Source organism: Oncorhynchus clarkii, chromosome 3 (genome assembly GCF_045791955.1).
Source record: "Oncorhynchus clarkii lewisi isolate Uvic-CL-2024 chromosome 3, UVic_Ocla_1.0, whole genome shotgun sequence".
Classification (NCBI taxonomy): domain Eukaryota; kingdom Metazoa; phylum Chordata; class Actinopteri; order Salmoniformes; family Salmonidae; genus Oncorhynchus; species Oncorhynchus clarkii.
The window spans coordinates 17801933-17825323 of record NC_092149.1 but is presented as its reverse complement, the minus strand read 5'-3'; the positions used below and the strand labels follow the sequence as shown (position 1 = coordinate 17825323).

The following is a 23391-nucleotide window of genomic DNA, read 5'->3' as shown; positions in this document are numbered from 1 at the left end:
TCTAAAATCATAAGAGAACCATCGTAGGAGGGCTTACCCAACTCAAACGATACATTGTGAGGGATTTGCACTCTGAGAATCTATGTGGGTTGAAGAGAAGGAGGGAGATAACATTTAACTTGACATAATGATAATATGCATCCCAGTGACTTCTACGACACAATTTGTATAGAAATCTCAAACAATGCAGTACACCACAGTCACCACCAGATGTCACTTGAATACCATTTTTTTATGCAGGCAAGAGGAAACTTAGAAAACAGAAGTACAATTTTTACTCCATGAGTCTCTTTCTACCTCTGAATGTTCCAATGAACTTTCACTAAACATATCCTTTTAGAATAGAGAGGGAGTGTAAAACAGGAAAAGAGCAATAGAAATAGCAATCTTTCCCAGAGGTCATTCCCACGACCCGAACAGGAAGTGGTTTGTCAGAGTGAGAAAGTGTGACACACTGAGCAGAGGGAGAGGGGGAGACACATGGCGAGAGGAAGAGGGGTATAGAGGGTACAGCCGGACAAACGGCCAGTAGCAAGAAACCAGAGGAAGTACGGTACAGAATAGGTACTAAGTACGGAACAGAACAGTGAGGTGCCATCTGGCTCTGGGCTCTACAGTCGCTTCTTAGCTCCCTGTGTTTCTTGCACTTACAGCGCCCTTGTCCAGGAAGCTGTTGTAGAACTCCACAAACTGCTTCTTTGTCTCTTTGGTACTAAGGTTCTTGAAGAGGTCAGCATGGAGGTAACACAACTGAGAGGGGGAGGAAGGGAGAGAGAGAGAGAGAGCGAGAAAGAGAGAAAAATGAGGAAGGGAGCTAGAAGATATGAGTACCACACACAAACCATTTTCTATAACACTGGTCGTTGAAGGACAGATTAGTGATCGGTATGGTCGGTGAAGGACAGATAAGTGATCGGTATGGTCGGTGAAGGACAGATAAGTGATCGGTATGGTCGGTGGAGGACAGATAAGTGATCGGTATGGTCGGTGGAGGACAGATAAGTGATCGGTATGGTCGGTGGAGGACAGATAAGTGATCGGTATGGTCGGTGAAGGACAGATAAGTGATCGGTATGGTCGGTGGAGGACAGATAAGTGATCGGTATGGTCGGTGGAGGACAGATAAGTGATCGGTATGGTCGGTGAAGGACAGATAAGTGATCGGTATGGTCGGTGAAGGACAGATAAGTGATCGGTATGGTCGGTGGAGGACAGATAAGTGATCGGTATGGTCGGTGAAGGACAGATAAGTGATCGGTATGGTCGGTGAAGGACAGATAAGTGATCGGTATGGTCGGTGAAGGACAGATAAGTGATCGGTATGGTCGGTGAAGGACAGATAAGTGATCGGTATGGTCGGTGAAGGACAGATAAGTGATCGGTATGGTCGGTGAAGGACAGATAAGTGATCGGTATGGTCGGTGAAGGACAGATAAGTGATCGGTATGGTCGGTGAAGGACAGATAAGTGATCGGTATGGTCGGTGAAGGACAGATAAGTGATCGGTATGGTCGGTGAAGGACAGATAAGTGATCGGTATGGTCGGTGAAGGACAGATAAGTGATCGGTATGGTCGGTGAAGGACAGATTAGTGATCGGTATGGTCGGTGAAGGACAGATAAGTAATCGGTATGGTCGGTGGAGGACAGTCTGGTGTGTATTAAAATACAGGTGCATCACTAGCTACAGGGACAGGTAGGGGGAGGTAGGGGGTTTGGGAGAGGGGTGAGGAGAGGGAGCCTGTCTGGGCTGTGAAGGGGTAACGGTACCTGGGTGGATCACGGTGTCTGCATGCAGAATAAAAGGGAGAGACAGGCATGCTTAATATCACTAGAGATGCACAGAAACAGAGCTACACATGGAGCAGACAGACACTCATCACACACTAACATGGACATAAACACCCACACACAACACACACACACACACACACACACACACACACACACACACTGTAGTTCTCACCAGGGAGGAGCAGTCGAACTGCAGGATGACGTGCTGAAGGAAGACCAGCAGGTGGGTTGGCCGACTCTTCACTAGCTCTATACTGGTGAAGTGACTGCTGTGGTCATCCACCGTCTGGGATGGACAGAGAGAGGGGGGGGGGGGGGGGATTAGAAACAGTAGATATATTGAGGGAGAGGTGAGGAATAGAGGAGGGAAGAAGGAGACAGTACAGAGTGAATGACAGATTAGATAGAGGACATTGGTGGACAGGGAATGAGGAGGAGAAGGATAGAGAATGGAGTATGTGAGAAGGACAGATTAGATAGAGGACATTGGTGGACAGGGAATGAGGAGGAGAAGGATAGAGAATGGAGTATGTGAGAAGGACAGAGAGAAAGGTCAGAACAGATATGATCATTCATCAGTCTATTGTTCGCTACAGTTCATTGTCATCAGGAAGTTACTCACGGGGTCCAGATCATTCTCAAAGTCCTCATCCTCGGCCCCGATGATGCTCATGGCTGGGTTAGACCACTGAGCCCCAAACGCTCCCCCTACAGACAGAGACACAGTTAGACCACTGAGCCCCAAACACTCCCCCTACAGACAGAGACACAGTTAGACCACTGAGCCCCAAACGCTCCCCCTCCAGACAGAGACACAGTTAGACCACTGAGCCCCAAACACTCCCCCTACAGACAGAGACACAGTTAGACCACTGAGCCCCAAACGCTCCCCCTACAGACAGAGACACAGTTAGACCACTGAGCCCCAAACGCTCCCCCTACAGACAGAGACACAGTTAGACCACTGAGCCCCAAACGCTCCCCCCTACAGACAGAGACACAGTTAGACCACTGAGCCCCAAACGCTCCCCCCTACAGACAGAGACACAGTTAGACCACTGAGCCCCAAATGCTCCCCCCTACAGGCAGAGTAGATCTGGGACAATAAACCGAAAATGATCGACACCGACCATACCGATCACTTATCACCAGCATTTTGCTCATATCCGTCATCACAATAAGTAGCCTATACTAGAGAAATGTGAAGTTTGAAATGAAATAAGTTTGCTAATGTGGGTGATTGATAATGGGACACTTTTTTAACTGTGGTGCACATTAATGTTATAAACTTATAGTTCTATTTATTATTATGATTCAATTCAGACAATTAATTGCGATGTGGAGTTTTGGCACCATGAGGAGACAGAAAAGAGAGAGAGGACATTACATCATCTGACACCACCACAACCTGCTGAGTGACACTGCAAAAGTCAACCCACACCGACCTCGGCCTCACCCACCACACACACTTACAGTCAAGAAGGAAATATAAAATATATTTCCTTCTTGACTGTAAGTGTGTGTGGTGGGTGAGGCCGAGGTCGGTGTGGGTTGACTTTTGCAGTGTCACTCAGCAGGTTATGGTGGTGTCAGATGATGTAATGTCCTCTCTCTCTTTTTAGCCTATATATATATATATATAGGCTACCCCAGGGGTCGGCAACCCTGGTCCTGGAGGGCCGTAGGCCACTTCATGGTTTTGGTTTAACTTACCTGGTAGACCAGGTGTGTTGATGTTAGACAATCACTGAACTGATCAATTAGGTCAGGTGTGGTGCCTAGTTGGGACAAAATCCTGCAGTACCTGCGGCCCTCCAGGAACAGGGTTGCCGACACCTGACCTAGTCTAAAGGACCCCATAATCACACTACTAAAGCCTTGTTCACACTGCAGGCCTTAATGCTCAAATCCAGTTTAGAATACTGACTGTCCAAACAGCAAGTTACAAGTGACCAAATCATGTGTGTTCAGACAGCAGTCATTAGCTGACACGGCCAAGCTAGTTGTCATAGTAACCACTGGTGTGTGGCAGTGGTGTAGCAAAGATTTTTTATAACTAAACCAAGATAGACCACAGCCTGTCGCTTCAAATGGAAACAAATGAGTCATAGTGGGCAGGAGGAGGTGGGCAGAGTCAAGCACAAGTTGGTGAGATTCTATTGGCTCGTTCTAGCACACATTTGCATATTTCCATTAAGGAACGCCTACTCTGTGAAGTGTGCAATAACTCAATTCACCTTTTCACTTGTTCTAAACAATGCCCTTTGGGTAAAGTCTAGACAACTTTGTCCACTCTGTTCGCAAGAGATTATAGTTTTGGGAACAGAAAACTGTATTGAGATCAAATGTTTAATCATTGATAAAATGTACAGAATGTCGGCCACTGGGCTTCCGCTCACTGCAATATTTGGTAGTGAGTGGGAACGCCAAGTGGATGCTTCACATTTATACATCCGGTGAAATATCTTCCTCATTGTTCTATCTGTGGGTGTACGCTGACTGGTGGTGGTGCCAGTGTTTCCTATCACTCAGAAGTTATGTATCAAGTTAAAGTGGCTGGTAGCCTAGTGGTTAGAGCGTTGGACTAGTAACTGAAAGGTTGCAAGTTCATATCCCCGAGCTGACAGGCAGTTAACCCACTGTTCCTAGGCCGTCATTGAAAATAAGAATTTGTTCTTAACTGACTTGCCTAGTTAAATAAAGGTAAAAAAATAAATAACAATGCCTGCCATGGACGTTTCCCAGTTGCTTTGAATGTTCCACAATCATAATGTAAGAACACTTAAAGCCTCAAAGGATAAGCTTTCAAAAGGAGTCCTTTTTGGCTAGCCACAGCAGTCAACTAACTAGCTAGGTAGCGGTTAGCTTTCTAGCACATTCACTAATTTGCTTGTCAAACTGTCAAGATATGCCAAATAACTGTTGAAAAACCACTTGAGGGCAAATAAATCAGATTTGACTGTTCTAAACTCTGGTTAGGGAAGCTGGTAAACTCTGGTTAGGGAAGGGGGTAAACTCTGGTTAGGGAAGGGGGTAAACTCTGGTTAGGGAAGGGGGTAAACTCTGGTTAGGGAAGGGGGTAAACTCTGGTTAGGGAAGGGGGTAAACTCTGGTTAGGGAAGGGGGTAAACTCTGGTTAGGGAAGGGAGTAAACTCTGGTTAGGGAAGGGGGTAAACTCTGGTTAGGGAAGGGGGTAAACTCTGGTTAGGGAAGGGGGTAAACTCTGGTTAGGGAAGGGGGTAAACTCTGGTTAGGGAAGGGGGTAAACTCTGGTTAGGGAAGGGGGTAAACTCTGGTTAGGGAAGGGGGTAAACTCTGGTTAGGGAAGGGGGTAAACTCTGGTTAGGGAAGGGGGTAAACTCTGGTTAGGGAGGGGGTAAACTCTGGTTAGGGAGGGGGTAAACTCTGGTTAGGGAGGGGGTAAACTCTGGTTAGGTAAGGGGGTAAACTCTGGTTAGGGAGGGGGTAAACTCTGGTTAGGGAGGGGGGGTAAACTCTGGTTGGGGAGGGGGGTAAACTCTGGTTGGGGAGGGGGGTAAACTCTGGTTAGGGAGGGGGGGTAAACTCTGGTTAGGGAGGGGGGTAAACTCTGGTTAGGGAGGGGGGTAAACTCTGGTTAGGGAGGGGGGTAAACTCTGGTTGGGGAGGGGGGTAAACTCTGGTTAGGGAGGTGGGGTAAACTCTGGTTAGGGAGGGGGGGTAAACTCTGGTTAGGGAGGGGGGGGTAAACTCTGGTTAGGGAGGGGGGGTAAACTCTGGTTAGGGAGGGGGGGTAAACTCTGGTTAGGGAGGGGGGGTAAACTCTGGTTAGGGAGGGGGGGTAAACTCTGGTTAGGGAGGGGGGGTAAACTCTGGTTAGGGAGGGGGGGTAAACTCTGGTTAGGGCCTTTGCTTGCTTATCACGACAGGTCATTACTGACGCAATTGACTGCAAGAAAATATAGGGGCCAATTTGAATTCTCCAATCAATTTTTGGAGAATGGCTAAATATCTAGCGCCATTAAAATCCTGGAGTGTTTGACTAATTAAGTAGAATCAAGGTGCTTTCTGCAAATCACAAATTCCTCTTCCTCCAGGCTCCTCTGAAACATTTAGATTTGGGATCGTAGCTTGGAGGGAGTTAGAGAGAGGGATACATATTTTAACCCAGGGGAAACAGTTGAACATGCCTTGCCAAAACCCAGTTTACAGCTGAGCATTCAACAAAGTTGAACTAATAATGCCCTGAGGGAGATGGGTCCCCATGAGAACTCACAACAGTCAGTGACAGCTAGTCCAGAAACAACCCCCAACCCTTAAACTCTACCCCTAGACCCTAGGTTACACCTTCAGTATTTGCAGATCTGTAGACTGTAGGAATGGAATACGCTACACCAGCTTTAAACGCATGTGTGTGAATGAGGATGTGAGCGGGTGGGTGTGGGCCTGTGAAAGTGTAAAACATATTTTGTAGAAAGAGTTGAGCGTATCTAGATGACTGAGGTGCGATAGCAGCAAATGTCTGTTGGGTTTGAGAGTGAGGTTAGGTAAGTGACAGAGACTAAAATAGCACATTGTCTTGTAAGGAGAAGTGGTGTTGCTGGTATGAGTTCAGAGGCTTTTAGAGGTCAAGGAGAGAGACAGAAAAATGGAGTAGGAGGAGGAGAGAACATGTGGTCATTCACGGTGAACTGGGGAACCAGGGAACTGAGTGGAATGCACAAACGTGCACCAACACATGCACAAAGTAGGGTGAAATAATCCCACACACCAGTTGGTAAACCTTCCTCTCAGCACCACACATAACCATCACTGTTAGTAGCCTGAATCAACCAATGCCTGGGCTGCACTTACAGTAATCTTGTTCACCACACACACACTTCTGCCCAATGCTATGTTGAATTAGACTGGGAACGAGGTGGCATGTAAAGTAACACCGCTGCAGTAGCCCATCATTTACCCAACCGTACAGTTACATCACCATGGCTACCACAGAGGCTGAATGCACTGCTGCCTGGTGGAACTATGAAATGCTGTCACATGAAGTAGTATCCCCCACTACAGTGCAAACATGGGGAGTCTGCTGTTACAGACAGTGTTGGGATATTATAGCTTAAATCTGAGAGGGTCTATGTGGGAGGGTCCCTTCTACTCTCCTCTCCTGACATACTGAACATTCCACAGCATGGCACCAGACTACACCAGTCTCTTCCCCTTCTCATCTCCTTGACTTCTCGTCCCCTTTCCTTCTCATCCCGATACATGAAAAGGGCTGGATGGGGCTGTTCTGACAGTGAGGAAAGGAGATAAACTATTACAGACTATTGGGATGTGACTTGGTGAGGAAAGGAGACAAGGAAAGGAAGTTTATTCAGGCCATTATTGGGACGTGGCCCAGAAGAGCAGGAGAGCCCTGGAGCTCCTGAGGCAGCTGTCCCACTCCTCTCACGCTCCTCTCCCACCTCCCCTTTCGTCACATTCCAACAATAATTAGCTAGGTGTCAGCTGGCATCAATCTATTGATAGCTATCAGGCATACGTGCCGCTGTACTTGGGTGTTTCTGTGTGTGAATGTGCAGGGGAGGGCTTGTGTGTGCGTCTATTATAAAGCACCTGTTGCAACTCCTAAACGTCCCTTTTTCAGGACACTGTCTTTTAAAGATAATTCGTAAAAATCCAAATAACTTCACAGATCTTCATTGTAAAGGGTTCAAACACTGTTTCTCATGCTTGTTCAATGAACAATAAACTATTAATGAACATGCACCTGTGGAACGGTCGTTAAGACACTAACAGCTTACAGACCGTAGGCAATTTAGGTCACAGTTATGAAAATTTAGGACACTAAAGAGGCCTTTCTACTGACTTTGAAAAACACACACAAAAAAGATGCCCAGGGTCCCTGCTCATCTGTGTGAACGTGCCTTAGGCATGCAGCAAGGAGTCATGAGGACTGTAGATGTGGCCAGAGCAATAAATTGCAATCTCCGTACTGTGAGACGCCTAAAACAGCGCAGTAGCAGACCACGTGTAACAACACCTGTATAGGATCGGTACATACGAACATCACACCTACGGGACAGGTACAGGATGGCAAAAACAACTGCCCCAGTTACACCAGGAACGCACAACCCCTCCATCAGTGCTCAGACTGTCCGCAATAGGCTGAGAGAGGCTGGACTGAGGGCTTGTAGGCCTGTTGTAAGGCAGGTCCTCACCAGACATCACCGGCAACAACGTCGCCTATGGGCACAAGCCCACCGTCGCTGGACCAGACAGGACTGGCAAAAAGTGCTCTTCACTGATTAGTCACAGTTTTGTCTCACCAAGGGTGGTGGTCAGATTTGCGTTTATCATCGAAGGAATGAGCATTACACCGAGGCCTGTACTCTGGAGCGGGATCGATTTGGAAGTGGAGGGTCCATCAAGGTCTGGGGCGGTGTGTCACAGCATCATCGGATTGAGCTTGTTGTCACTGCAGGCAATCTCAATGCTGTGGTTTGCAGGGAAGACATCCTCCTCCCTCATGTGGTACCCTTCCTGCAGGCTCATCCTAACATGACCCTCCAGCATGACAATGCCACCAACCATACTGCTTGTTCTGTGCGTGATTTCCTGCAAGACAGGAATGTCAGTGTTCTGCCATGGCCAGCGAAGAGTCTGGATCTCAATCCCATTGAGCACGTCTGGGACCTGTTGGATCGGAGGGTTTTATGAATTCCCCCCAGAAGTGGAAGAGTGGGGTAACATCTCACAGTAGGAACTGTCAAATCTGGTGCAGTCCATGAGGAGTCCATGCAGTACTTAATGCAGCTGGTGGCCACACCAGATACTGACTGTTACTTTTGATTTTGATCCCCCTTTTGTTCAGGGACATATTATTCCATTTCTGATAGTCACATATTGTGGAACTTGTTCAGTTTGTGTCTCAGTTGTTGAATCTTGTTATGTTCATAGAAATATTTACACGTTAAGTCTGCTGAAAATTTGACAGGTTTCTTTTTTTGCTGAGTTTATCTCCATTTTCACTTGAAACTCATTCATATTATATGGTTATTCAAAATGTTTTGTTTTACAGCATTTCTTAGTTCCACCAGGCAGGTCACTGTGAGAGTTGTATTAATAATAACCACTGAGTCACTGTTACACCAGCTCTAGCACCAAGACCACAATCCCCATTGTGTAACCGTTTCAGCAAACAAAACACCCACCGTGTCACTATTTACACAACCAATACGAACGCAGGACACTGATGGGCCAAACGATGACTTCACCCCACTGTGAACTTCTTTACTGTCCATGCCACAGTGGCAGAGGCTGATAACTGTCAATCAAGCTTCTTCAATGACAGTCACATTACAGTGACTGTCAGCCAGAGCAGTTTGTGTCAGCCAGTCAGAATCAGAATAGGAAGGATCATAGAAATGCTTGTATTGTATGGTGCCTGCCAATACCCAGTAAGAGTAAAGCAGCCCAGACCGCTGGAGTTTAGATAGTGTCAACAGAACCAACTGGCACAACACTTTAGATTGCCTTAGACCCTTATGCAGTGGTGGAAAAAGTACTCAATTGTCATACTTGAGTAAAAGTAAAGATACTTGAGTCGTTTTCTATTAAGGTAAAAGTCACCCAGTAAAATACTACTTGAGTAAAAGTCTAAAACTATTTGGTTTTAAATATACTTAAGTATCAAAGGTAAATGGAATTGCTCAAATGTAAAAGTATAAATCATTTCAAATTCCTTATATTCATTTTCTTGTTTTTTAAATTTACGGATAGCCATGGGCACACTACAACACGCAGACATAATTTACAAACGAAGCATGTGTGTTTAGTGAGTCCGCCAGGGCAGAGGCAGTTGGGATGAGCACGTTCTCTGGATAAGTGTGTGAATCGGAACCATTTTCCTGTCAAAATGTAACGAGTGCTTTTGGGTGTCAGGGAAAAAGTATGGAGTAAAAAGTACATTATTTTCTTTAGGAATGTAGTGGAATAAAAGTCAAAGTTGACAAAAATACAAATAGTAAAGTAGATACCCAAAAAAACTACTTAAGTAGTACTTTAATGTATTTTTACTTAAGTACTTTACACCACTGCCCTTATGTGACTGGTGAGAGTCATATAGTACAAATAAAAGCAACAAAGAGAACGAGGGTTCTACAGTATCTATCAATCATAGAACCCAGTCTTTCATCCCATCTGAAAACATAAAGCATTTATAAGTACCAAACATCCATTCATTGTGTCAGCTTAGGTCACTCTTCACCCCAAACACCCGGTCCCGCACAATAGCCTGTGTCCGGTCCCCTGTGCCACTATGACAGCATGGCCCTGAAATAGAGCAGAGCCTTAATGGAAGCTCAGCTGTGTCTGTGCTCTTTTTATCTGGCCTTCTCATCAGGCAAGGCTTCATTGCACTGAATGAGTCCGGGCTTCTCTGGGGTCCTATGGCCCTGGCCGGGCTCCGAGGAGGCGTCCCCATAGGCGCCTGAGTAGAAAAGGAGCGGGAGGCACACAGACAGGAAGTGGGTGTAATTTCCTCAGGAAACGATAAGAGCCATTTCCTGTTCGACCTGTCTGCAAGAGTCATGTCAAAAGATCGAGAGAGCGAAAGAGAAGACGAGAGAGAGGAGGGAGATGAGGAAGGGAGGAGAAGGGATGAGGAGACGATAGAGGAGAGAGAGAGAGAGATGCGTGATGGTGTACAAAATGAGTAAGAGAGAAAGAAAGATATAAAGAGGAAGGATGGAGCATGGCAGAGGGGAACAAGGTCAGGGGTGAGATTAAGAAATGACACCCTTCTCTTTACTTGAACTGTGCTCATCACCTCTGTCACTCAGGAGAGGAAGTTGGCAAATATTTCATGAACAAAATCAACCGAAGAAAGATGATTGAGAAACAGAGAGTCGAGGACACGTGGGTAACACTGAGATAAGGTGTGAGAAGCACCGTGAGGCCCTAGTACTGCTGCCTGCCTGCCATCATGTGTGCGGGGGGGGGGGGGGGGGGGGGGGGGGGGGTGTATCAAATCAAATGTTATTTGTCACATGCTTCATAAACAACAGGTGTAGACCAACAGTGAAATGCTTACTTATGGGCTCTTCCCAACAATGCTTACTTACAGTTCATTCATTAACCCAACAAAAATACAATGTGTGTGGTGTGTTGGGCAATGCAGGGACTGAAGTGTGAAATTCCTGGGCTAACTCAGGTTAATGAAGGATAATCATTCATAGCTGACAACTGTTGCAACACCACTGTGGTCAACACATTTACATCAACAGTGCAGATTACACATGACAGTCCAGATTAGATACATTGATATTCCAACTGCATGTTAGATTAGGGATTAAATACAGTTGAAGTCAGAAGTTTACATACACCTTAACCAAATACATTTACTCAGTTTTTCACAATTCCTGACATTGAATCCGAGTACAAATTCCGTTTTAGGTCAGTTAGGATCACCACTTTATTTTAAGAATGTGAAATGTCAGAATAACAGCAGAGATAATGATTTATTTCAACATTTATTTATTTCATCACATTCCCAGTGGGTCAGAAGTTATCACAACACTCAATTAGTATTTGGTAGCATTACCTTTAAATCAATCTTTTTGGGTAGCCTTCAACAAGCTTCCCAAAATAAGTTGGGTGAATTTTGGCCCATTCCTCCTGACAGAGCTGGTGTAACTGAGTCAGGTTTCTAGGCCTCCTTGCTCGCACATGCTTTTTCAGTTCTCCCCACACATTTTCTGTAGGATTGAGGTCAGGGCTTTGTGATGGCCACCTTGACTTTGTTGTCCTTAAGCCATTTTGCCACAACTTTGGAAGAATGCTTGGGGTCATTGTCCATTTGGAAGACTCATTCGCAACCAAGCTTTAACTTCCTGACTGATGTCTTGAGATGTTGTTTCAATATATCCACATCATTTTCCGTCCTCATAATGTCATCTATTTTGTGAAGTGCACCAGTCCCTCCTGCAGCAAAGCACCCCCACAACATGATGCTGCCACCCCCGTGCTTCACGGTTGGGATGGTGTTCTTCAGCTTGCAAGCCTCCTCCTTTTCCCTCCAAATATAACAATGGTCATTATGGCCAAACAGTTCTATTTTTGTTTGATCAGACCAGAGGACATTTCCCCAAAAAGTACAATCTTTGTCCCCATGTGCAATCTGGATCTTTTATGGCGGGTTTGGAGCAGTGGCTTCTACCTTGCTGAGCAGCCTTTCAGGTTATGTCGATATAGGACTTGTTTTACTGTGGATATAGATACTTTTGTACCCGTTTCCTCCAGCATCTTCACAAGGTCCTTTGCTGTTGTTCTGGGATTGATTTGCACTTTTCGCACCAATGTTCATCTCTAGGAGACAGAACGCGTCTCCTTCCTGAGGGGAATAACGGTTGCGTGGTCCAATGGTGTTTATACTTGCGTACTATTGATATACAGTTGAACGTGGTACCTTCAGGCATTTGGAAATTGCTCCCAAAGATGAACCAAACTTGTGGAGGTCTTGGCTTATTTCTTTTGATTTTCCCATGATGTCAAACAAAGAGGCACTGAGTTTGAAGGTAGGCCTTGAAATACATCCACAGGTACACCTCCAATTGACTCAAATGATGTCAATTAGCCTATCAGAAGCTTCTAAAGCCATTACATAATTTTCTGGAATTTTCCAAGCTGTTTAAAGGCACAGTCAAGTTAGTGTATGTAAACTTCTGACCCACTGAAATTGTGATACAGTGAATTATAAGTTAAATAATCTGTCTGTAAACAATTGTTGGAAAAATTACTTGTGTCATGCACAAAGTAGATGTGCTGACCGACTTGCCAAACTATAGTTTGTTAACAAGAAATTTGTGGAGTGGTTGAAAAACAAGTTTTAATGACTCCAATCTAAGTGTATAGAAACTTCTGACCAACTGTAGGTACAAATATTTCCCCAAATTAGTCATACATACGTACAACTCAATGTCAACAGATTAAATCATTCAAGATAACTAGCTACTAGAACAGTTTACTGCCTGGCCTTGTAACTATTTGTAGGGTTAATCAGTACATAGTATTGGTTAAACAGAGATTGTCATTCACAATACAACATACTGTAGTATCAGACTCTGGACCTTAGTGGATGTTCCAAAAGAGAGAGATCTAACACAGAAGAAAGAACCAACAGAGGCAAAGAGATGAGAATGAAAGAGTAAAAGGAGAGAACAGAGAGAGAGAGGTAAAGAGAGAGCGAGAGGTAGAGAGAGAGAGAGCGAGAGGTAGAGAGAGAGAGAGCGAGAGGTAGAGAGAGAGAGCGAGAGGTAGAGCGAGAGGTAGAGAGAGAGAGCGAAAGGTAGAGCGAGAGAGCGAGAGGTAGAGAGAGAGAGCGAGAGGTAGAGAGAGAGCGAGGTAGAGAGAGAGCGAGGGAGAGAGAGAGCGAGGGAGAGAGAGAGCGAGGTAGCGAGGGAGAGAGAGAGCGAGAGGTAGAGAGAGAGAGAGAGAAAGCGAGGTAGAGAGAGCGAGAGGTAGAGAGAGAGCGAGAGGTAGAGAGAGAGAGCGAGAGGTAGAGAGAGAGAGCGAGAGGTAGAGAGAGAGAGCGAGAGGTAGAGAGAGAGAGAGCGAGAGGTAGAGAGAGAGAGATCGAGAGGTAAAGAGAGAGAGAGCGGTAGAGAGAGAGAGCGAGAGGTAGAGAGAGAGCGAGAGGTAGAGAGAGAGCGAGAGGTAGAGGGAGAGCGAGGTAGAGGGAGAGAGCGAGGTAGAGGGAGAGAGCGAGGTAGAGGGAGAGAGCGAGGTAGAGAGAGCGAGGTAGAGAGAGCGAGGTAGAGAGAGCGAGGGAGAGAGCGAGGTAGAGAGAGAGAGCGAGGTAGAGAGAGAGAGCGAGGTAGAGAGAGAGAGCGAGGTAGAGAGAGAGAGCGAGGTAGAGAGAGAGAGAGCGAGGTAGAGAGAGAGAGCGAGGTAGAGAGAGAGCGAGAGGTAGAGAGAGAGCGAGAGGTAGAGAGAGAGCGAGAGGTAGAGAGAGAGAGCGAGAGGTAGAGGTAGAGAGAGAGGTAGAGGTAGAGAGAGAGGTAGAGGTAGAGAGAGGTAGAGGTAGAGAGAGAGCGAGGTAGAGAGAGAGAGAGCGAGGGAGAGAGAGCGAGGGAGAGAAAGCGAGGGAGAGAGAGAGCGAGCGAGGTAGAGAGAGAGAGCGAGGTAGAGAGAGAGAGCGAGGTAGAGAGAGAGAGCGAGGTAGAGAGAGAGAGCGAGAGAGCGAGAGGTAGAGAGAGAGCGAGGTAGAGAGAGAGCGAGGTAGAGAGAGAGCGAGGTAGAGAGAGAGCGAGGTAGAGAGATAGAGCGAGGGAGAGAGAAAGCGCGGGAGAGAGAGAGCGAGGGAGAGAGAAAGCGAGGGAGAGAGAGAGCGAGAGGTAGAGAGAGAGCGAGCGAGGTAGAGAGAGAGCGAGAGGTAGAGAGAGAGCGAGCGAGGTAGAGAGAGAGAGCGAGGTAGAGAGAGAGCGAGCGAGGTAGAGAGAGAGAGCGAGGTAGAGAGAGAGAGCGAGGTAGAGAGAGAGAGCGAGGTAGAGAGAGAGAGCGAGGTAGAGAGAGAGCGAGAGGTAGAGAGAGAGAGCGAGAGGTAGAGAGAGAGAGAGAGGTAGAGGTAGAGGTAGAGGTAGAGAGAGGTAGAGGTAGAGAGAGAGCGAGGTAGAGAGAGAGAGAGCGAGGGAGAGAGAGAGCGAGGGAGAGAGAGAGAGAGAGAGAGAGAGAGAGAGAGAGAGAGAAAGCGAGGTAGAGAGAGAGAGCGAGGTAGAGAGAGAGAGCGAGAGGTAGAGAGAGAGCGAGAGGTAGAGAGAGAGCGAGAGGTAGAGAGAGCGAGAGGTAGAGAGAGAGCGAGAGGTAGAGAGAGAGCGAGAGGTAGAGAGAGAGCGAGGTAGAGAGAGCGAGCGAGCGAGAGGTAGAGAGAGCGAGCGAGAGGTAGAGAGAGAGAGCGAGCGAGGTAGAGAGAGTGAGAGAGAGAGAGAGCGAGGTAGAGAGCGAGGTAGAGAGAGAGAGCGAGGTAGAGAGAGAGAGCAACGTAGAGAGAGAGAGCAACGTAGAGAGAGAGAGCGAGGTAGAGAAAGAGAGAGCGAGGTAGAGAGAGAGAGAGCGAGGTAGAGAGAGAGAGAGCGAGAGGTAGAGAGAGAGAGAGCGAGGTAGAGAGAGAGCGAGGTAGAGAGAGAGCGAGGTAGAGAGAGAGGTAGAGAGAGAGAGCGAGGTAAAGAGAGAGAGGTAGAGAGAGAGAGGTAGAGAGAGCAAGGTAGAGAGAGAGCGAGGTAGAGAGAGAGCAAGGTAGAGAGAGAGCAAGGTAGAGAGAGAGCAAGGTAGAGAGAGAGCGAGGTAGAGAGAGCGGTAGAGAGAGAGAGCGAGGTAGAGAGAGAGAGCGAGGTGGAGAGAGAGAGCGAGGTAGAGAGAGAGAGCGAGGTAGAGAGTGAGCGAGGTAGAGAGAGAGAGCGAGGTAGAGAGAGAGCGAGGTAGAGAGAGAGGGGTAGAGAGAGAGAGCGAGGTAGAGAGAGAGAGAGAGGTAGAGAGTGAGGTAGAGAGAGAGGTAGAGAGAGAACGAGGTAGAGAGAGAGCGAGGTAGAGAGAGAGCGAGGTAGAGAGAGAGCGAGGTAGAGAGAGAGCGAGGTAGAGAGAGAGCGAGGTAGAGAGAGAGAGCGAGGTAGAGAGAGAGAGCGAGGTAGAGAGAGAGAGCGAGGTAGAGAGAGTGAGCGAGGTAGAGAGAGTGAGCGAGGTAGAGAGAGAGAGCTAGGTAGAGAGAGAGAGCTAGGTAGAGAGAGAGAGCTAGGTAGAGAGAGTGAGCGAGGTAGAGAGAGAGAGAGCGAGGTAGAGAGAGTGAGCGAGGTAGAGAGAGTGAGCGAGGTAGAGAGAGAGAGCGAGCGAGGTAGAGAGAGAGAGCGAGCGAGGTAGAGAGAGAGAGCGAGAGGTAGAGAGAGAGAGCGAGCGAGGTAGAGAGAGAGAGCGAGCGAGGTAGAGAGAGAGAGCGAGGTAGAGAGAGAGAGCGAGGTAGAGAGCGAGAGCGAGGTAGAGAGAGAGAGAGCGAAGTAGAGACAGAGAAGTGTCAGGAGGATGTGGGATGGAGGGAAACAGCTACGCTGAAAGTGGTGTGAATATGCCCTCATACCACATCCTCTCTACCCATCCCTCTTTCAGTCCACTTCTCTCGCTCTCTTCCTTCCCTCCCCGTACTCTCTTCTCCCCTCCCTCTCCACCTTCAAATCAATCTCAATCGCCAGGTTGCAGTTGTAAATGAGAACTTGTTCTCAACTTGACTACCTGGTTAAATAAAGGCTAAATAAAATTACAAATCAATCTTGGTTGGTATGGCCAAGCCACTCGTGACCAGAACAGTAGAGCCAATTACGTAATTTAGCAGCCATTACGCACTGGCTAACATAAGACTAGCAACTCAAAAAATTCCTAACCCCTAGAACAGCAGTGATGTGTAAAATCCCCTGCATCTCTTTCTCTGTCCCTATTGCCTAACCCTTAATGCCAAAATATACTTCCATACCCCTGACCACTCCTTGGCATTACTTTCCCTACCCCCTATTTTTCTCTTGCTCTCCACGTAAGTGGTCACTGTTTCATGCTTCAAGGAAACATTGGATAGACGAGGGCCAATCGACTGTCATGGAACGGGTTCGCAGTGAGCCTCCCACCTATTTAACCGCTTCCAAATGTGTGTGTGTGTTGGTGTGTGTGTGTGTCTGGATAGTAGGGTAATTGCGCAGGCCAAACACAGAGGCCTTTGATTACCATTTGGGTCGTGGAGAAACATTCTCATTCATTCAGAAGGCATGTGTGTGTGTGTGTGTGTGTGTGTGTGTGTGTGTGTGTGTGTGTGTGTGTGTGTGTGTGTGTGTGATTGTGTTGGCAGGCCACGTTTTACCACCCCTATGTCCAGCGGTGGCTGATGATGACTTGAGGACTGCAGCACATAAAGCAGCTATGTCCGGCCAGAGTGTTGGAAGAGCTTTCCCAGAATCCCAATCTGGGCTGGTTCTGAACATGGAGGTAGCAATACCGCCGCCCCTCCATGACGGTACGGCCCACATAACTCACCAACCATGCAACGCAGTCCTGCTGCATTCACATCCTCCATCTTAACATCGCTCTATTTCTGAGGCACCATGAACCACATACTGCAGCTAGCATCATTATTGGACATTTCTGTTACATTTCTCAGTGAAAATGGCCTAATAATTACTCTCTTCAGATTTAGTCATACATCTCTGTCTCCCCTTTTTCTAACCAGACTTTTAGAACGTAATGTGTATACAACTCATTCAGAGATGTAAATGTTAAGATAGTGTCATGTCCTAGGGCCCCTTCTCGTTGATTACACTGGAAACCTCATCAGCCCTGCTGTACTGTCAACATAGAGGGGTAATTTGAGGCTGCTTGTTCTCGTGATGGTGGTGTGTGTCTAAACCTCCACTCTTGTTCAAGTCCCACTTCTTGCAAGTTATCCCACCCACCCCTATCCCTCTCTCTCCAGCCATCCATCCCCAAGAGTAAACACAGTCCATGAAGCCCAGTCTTTTCCACCCTGACCCAGGGAATGAAAGAGCTCCTTCTCTCCCTCCTGTTCTCTACCAGTCTGACTCACATTCTGACTGAGGGGCAGAGCTGTTTCCATGTCACACCTGGCTGTATGTCTGCCAGCCTGTCTGTCACCACAAAAAGAGACACACAAACACAAGGCCTAATAGAAAGACATAATACACAGACAACTGTATACCACATACAGTATGTACAATTAGACTATGCGCGCACGCACGAACGCACGCACACACACACACACACACATATACTGTACAAGGTGACAGTAAACCAGATCTACCTGTGTTCACCTGAGAATAACCCTGATCTAGGCTACCTGAGAACCATCACCCACCCTGCCGTTACAATCTCCACTTATTACAAATACATGTCTCATTTAACTGTCGTCTGGAATGCACACTAGGCTAATTGCAAACGGACATACAATACGCACACACTGATGAACACACACGGTTCTGGGTTAGAAGGTGCTCAGCTTCATCTTGCTCAAGGCCAGGATTAATGCTGCTGCTTTCAGATCCTTCCGTCATGCCAGGGAGACGCAGGACGGCATAGCACACACACACACGAGAGTGGCACTCTTCATTACACTTGATTAACATAAGAATCTGCACTGCAGATTACACTTCTCAACATGCTTTTATAGCTAAACTGAACAGCATGTTCAACATGTGTGAGATGTTTTTTTTCTAAGAAAGACAAGTAGTCCTATAGGGAATCCCTAATAGATGCCCCTTTGTCCAGAGGGACAGCCCCCTGGCTGTTGCATTGTGGGTAGTAGGCTATATTCCACCATCTGCTTGCTGTCTGGTTGTAACCCTCTGGCCTAGTTACTGAGCTCAGTGTATCTCAGCTTTAACTACACTAGGCCTAATCAAGCACTGGGATTCCTCTATTAATGCCCTGAGAGAATAGGAATGTGTACCTGAGAGAATAGGAATGTGTACCTGAGAGAATAGGATTGTGTACCTGAGAGAATAGGAATGTGTACCTGAGAGAATGGGATTGTGTACCTGGGAGAATAGGATTGTGTACCTGAGAGAATAGGATTGTGTACCTGAGAGAATAGGATTGTGTACCTGAGAGAATAGGATTGTGTACCTGAGAGAATAGGATTGTGTACCTGAGAGAATAGGATTGTGTACCTGAGAGAATAGGAATGTGTACCTGAGAGAGGGAATGTGTACCTGAGAGAATAGGAATGTGTACCTGAGAGAATAGGAATGTGTACCTGAGAGAATAGGATTGTGTACCTGAGAGAATAGGAATGTGTACCTGAGAGAATAGGAATGTGTACCTGAGAGAATAGGATTGTGTACCTGAGAGAGGGATTGGTGGCGGGTCGGGAGTGTGTGTGCGTGCATTTGTTAGGGCTGGGCGATATGGCCTAGAAATCATATCTCCATTTTTTCTAACTTATGGGCGATTCACGATATATACAGTTTCTCTGAATAGGCTTTGTTGTACAATTAAAGGTCAAATACACTTCATTTCAAACAGTCAGCAACAATCTAATGAATTCAGGACTTGTAATAAATATAAGCCTTCCACGACCATAAAAGCACAAATGATTTAATCAAAATAGTTGAACCTGCTTTTTTACAATAATCACTGATCTGGCTTTCAAGTCTGTCTATGAAAATGTCCTTTTTATTACAAATTTAACCAGAAACATGCACATCCATTAATAATGACTCACTTCTTGTAGCAAGGACTATAGCAAATTAACACCGGTCTCATCAACAACCTCTCAAGCACACGTGCTAGCGAGAAGCCAGCAAATCTTTATATTTCAACTTCAGCCAACTTGAATCTATTTGCTTGCTAACAAGGTCTAACAGTGTAATTGTTATGAACACATCCTTCTGTCCGTCTCCAACTGTTTGAACAGCATGCTAGCCTGTCCGCTTTGTTCAGATGTTCAAATCGAATGGCTATCTTATTTCTCAGAACGAGAACGAGTTGCCATTGAGAATGAGAACAAATTCTTTATATAATGGTGTTTTATGCTATAACAGTCTTTGGCTAAAATGCGGCAACGCCACCGCGAGCGACAAACTGAGCATTCATTTTCCAGAATCAACGTTCATTGATACTCCTGTTTCAGTAGAGTCTGCTCTGCCCCAAAATTTGATGAGTTGAGACATACAAATGATATAGTTAGAAAGGTTAACTCCTCTTTTACAGTAAAATAATGCCTCAATGTGTTTCAGTCTCCATATGACCCATTCTGTTGGACCAAACCTCAAATGCAAATAGCGAGTTCAAACCTTCAACTCTTGTCAGAGGAAGAAGTGATCTCTCATCTTTGCTGTTGTGAGTAGCAGGGGAAGGGGCTTGGTGTGAGGGGGAGGAGCTGAGTGTGTGGGGGGAGGGGCTTGGCGTGTGTGTGTAAACGGAAAGATGCACAGTCTCAGCAGAAGAAGCAAAGGAAATGAGACCAAAAAGACAACATGATGAGAACAAGCGGACATAAAACGCTCATAAAAACAAAAAATACCTTGATTCTTGCGATACGGGCATTTGGATTTCACGCCAAAACATGAATTAAAATTATCAAATTCGATATATAGCCCAGCCCTAGTATGTGTGTGAGTGAGAGACAAGAAAGAACTTTCAATTAAATAGCCCACATTCCTTTAAAAGGAAGAGACGGTACCCTTTGAGCTTCAGGCAAGACTGCACTTGCAGAGGTAGAGAAAGAAAGAAAGAAAGAGGGATGACAGAAAAGTGTTGTTGTTCCTCTAACAGAGACAGGAAGCCTCTGTAGTTCAGTGGTCGCTGACACATTACAACGCTCCAAGCCCAACCGCCGTTTCAGCATCACGTCTCATCTGATCAGTTCAGCTACAGAACTATTCCAAAACAACTACAGGTCAACCCACAGGCCCATAACAACAGACCATGGCTGGACTTGAGACAGAGTGCTGTTCAGATTCTGAGCAAAGGTCCTACATAGCACCTAAAGCAACATTTTTTGTGATTCAGCATTCACAATGTTGATATGTTGAAGGCCCAATTCAGTCCCTTAGTAACACATAGACTAAGTTATTTTTGGAGTTCAATTGAGCCTGCGAAACTAAACAGCTAAATAAGTGTTGATCAACTCAAACCATGGATATTGGCCCAACCCTCTAGGTCTGATCAGGTACAGTTGAAGTCAGAAGTTTACAGTGCCTTGCGAAAGTATTCGGCCCCCTTGAACTTTGCGACCTTTTGCCACATTTCAGGCTTCAAACATAAAGATATAAAACTGTATTTTTTTGTGAAGAATCAACAACAAGTGGGACACAATCATGAAGTGGAACGACATTTATTGGATATTTCAAACTTTTTTAACAAATCAAAAACTGAAAAATTGGGCGTGCAAAATTATTCAGCCCCTTTACTTTCAGTGCAGCAAACTCTCTCCAGAAGTTCAGTGAGGATCTCTGAATGATCCAATGTTGACCTAAATGACTAATGATGATAAATACAATTCACCTGTGTGTAATCAAGTCTCCATATAAATGCACCTGCACTGTGATAGTCTCAGAGGTCCGTTAAAAGCGCAGAGAGCATCATGAAGAACAAGGAACACACCAGGCAGGTCCGAGAAACTGTTGTGAAGAAGTTTAAAGCCGGATTTGGATACAAAAAGATTTCCCAAGCTTTAAACATCCCAAGGAGCACTGTGCAAGCGATAATATTGAAATGGAAGGAGTATCAGACCACTGCAAATCTACCAAGACCTGGCCGTCCCTCTAAACTTTCAGCTCATACAAGGAGAAGACTGATCAGAGATGCAGCCAAGAGGCCCATGATCACTCTGGATGAACTGCAGAGATCTACAGCTGAGGTGGGAGACTCTGTCCATAGGACAACAATCAGTCGTATATTGCACAAATCTGGCCTTTATGGAAGAGTGGCAAGAAGAAAGCCAATTCTTAAAGATATCCATAAAGTGTCGTTTAAAGTTTGCCACAAGCCACCTGGGAGACACACCAAACATGTGGAAGAAGGTGCAGAAGGTGCAGATGAAACCAAAATTGAACTTTTTGGCAACAATGCAAAACGTTATGTTTGGCGTAAAAGCAACACAGCTCATCACCCTGAACACACCATGCCCACTGTCAAACATGGTGGTGGCAGCATCATGGTTTGGGCCTGCTTTTCTTCAGCAGGGACAGGGAAGATGGTTAAAATTGATGGGAAGATGGATGGAGCCAAATACAGGACCATTCTGGAAGAAAACCTGATGGAGTCTGCAAAAGACCTGAGACTGGGATGGAGATTTATCTTCCAACAAGACAATGATCCAAAACATAAAGCAAAATCTACAATGGAATGGTTCAAAAATAAACATATCCAGGTGTTAGAATGGCCAAGTCAAAGTCCAGACCTGAATCCAATCGAGAATCTGTGGAAAGAACTGAAAACTGCTGTTCACAAATGCTCTCCATCCAACCTCACTGAGCTCGAGCTGTTTTGCAAGGAGGAATGGGAAAAAATTTCAGTCACTCGATGTGCACAACTGATAGAGACATACCCCAAGCGACTTACAGCTGTAATCGCAGCAAAAGGTGGCGCTACAAAGTATTAACTTAAGGGGGCTGAATAATTTTGCACGCCCAATTTTTCAGTTTTTGATTTGTTAAAAAAGTTTGAAATATCCAATAAATGTAGTTCCACTTCATGATTGTGTCCCACTTGTTGTTGATTCTTCACAAAAAAATACAGTTTTATATCTTTATGTTTGAAGCCTGAAATGTGGCAAAAGGTCGCAAAGTTCAAGGGGGCCGAATACTTTCGCAAGGCACTGTACAGACACTTAGGTTGGAGTCAAGTAATTTTTCCAACAATTGTTTACAGACAGATTATTTCACTTATAATTCACTGTATCACAATTTCAGTGGGTCAGAAGTTTACATACACTAAGTTGACTGTGTCTTTAAACAGCTTGGAAAATTCCAGAAATTATGTCATGGCTTTAGAAGCTTTTGATAGGCTAAGTTACATAATTTGAGTCAATTGGAGGTGTACCTGTGGATGTATTTCAAGGGCTACCTTCAAACTCTGTGCCTCTTTGCTTGACATCCTGGGAAAATCAAAAGAAATCAGCCAAGACCTCAAAAAAATTGTAGACCTCCACAAATCTGGTTCATCCTTGGGAGCAATTTCCAAATGCCTGAAGGTACCACGTTCATCTGTACAAACAATAGTATGCAAGTATAAACACCATGGGACCACGCAGCCATCATACCGCTCAGGAAGGAGACGTGTTCTGTCTCCTAGAAATGAACGTACTTTAGGGCGAAAAGTGCAAATCAATCCCAGAACAACAGCAAAGGACATTGTGAAGCTGCTGGAGGAAACAGGTACAAAAGTATCTATATCCACAGTAAAACAAGTCCTATATCGACATAACCTGAAAGGCCACTCAGCAAGGAAGAAGCCACTGCTCCAAAACTGCCATAAAAAAAAGTCAGACTATGGTTTACAACTGCACATGGGGACAAAGATTGTAATTTTTGGAGAAATGTCCTCTGGTCTGATGAAACAAAAATAGAACTGCTTGGCCATAATGACCATCGTTATGTTTAGAGGAAAAAGAGGAGGCTTGCAAGCCGAAGAACACCCTCCTAACCGTGAAGCTCGGGGGTGGCAGCATCATGTTGTGGGGGTGCTTTGCTGCAGGAGGGACTGGGGCACTTCACAAAATAGATGGCATCGTGAGGAAGGAAAATTATGTGGATATATTGAAGCAACATCTCAAAACATCAGTCAGGAAGTTAAAGCTTAGTCGCACATGGGTCTTCCAAATGGACAATGACCCCAAGCACTCTTCCAAAGTTGTGGCAAAACGGCTTAAGGACAACAAAGTCAAGGTATTGGAGTGGCCATCACAAAGCCCTGACCTCAATCCTATAGAACATGTGTGGGCAGAACTGAAAAAGTGTGTGCGAGCAAGGAGGCCTACAAACCTGACTCAGTTACACCAGCTTTGTCAGGAGGAATGGGCCAAAATTCACCCAAGTTATTGTGGGAAGCTTGTGGAAGGCTATTCGAAATGTT

The 23391-nt window shown here is 45.9% G+C and overlaps 1 protein-coding gene across 3 annotated transcripts in view; it reads right to left on the bottom strand.

Annotated features, from left to right (window-relative positions):
• The window catches only part of LOC139389834 (rho guanine nucleotide exchange factor 1-like), a 58789-nt gene that overhangs the window by 33422 nt on the left and 1976 nt on the right, over positions 1 to 23391 (bottom strand). For all 3 annotated transcript variants that reach the window (XM_071136816.1, XM_071136824.1, XM_071136809.1), the window contains exons 2-5: positions 2416 to 2501; positions 1966 to 2079; positions 652 to 750; positions 38 to 80 (exon numbers count right to left, since the gene is read on the bottom strand). In XM_071136816.1, coding sequence (XP_070992917.1) covers positions 38 to 80; positions 652 to 750; positions 1966 to 2079; positions 2416 to 2466 — 307 coding nt within the window. In that variant the 5' untranslated portion in view covers positions 2467 to 2501. The remainder of the gene's footprint in view (positions 1 to 37; positions 81 to 651; positions 751 to 1965; positions 2080 to 2415; positions 2502 to 23391) is intronic.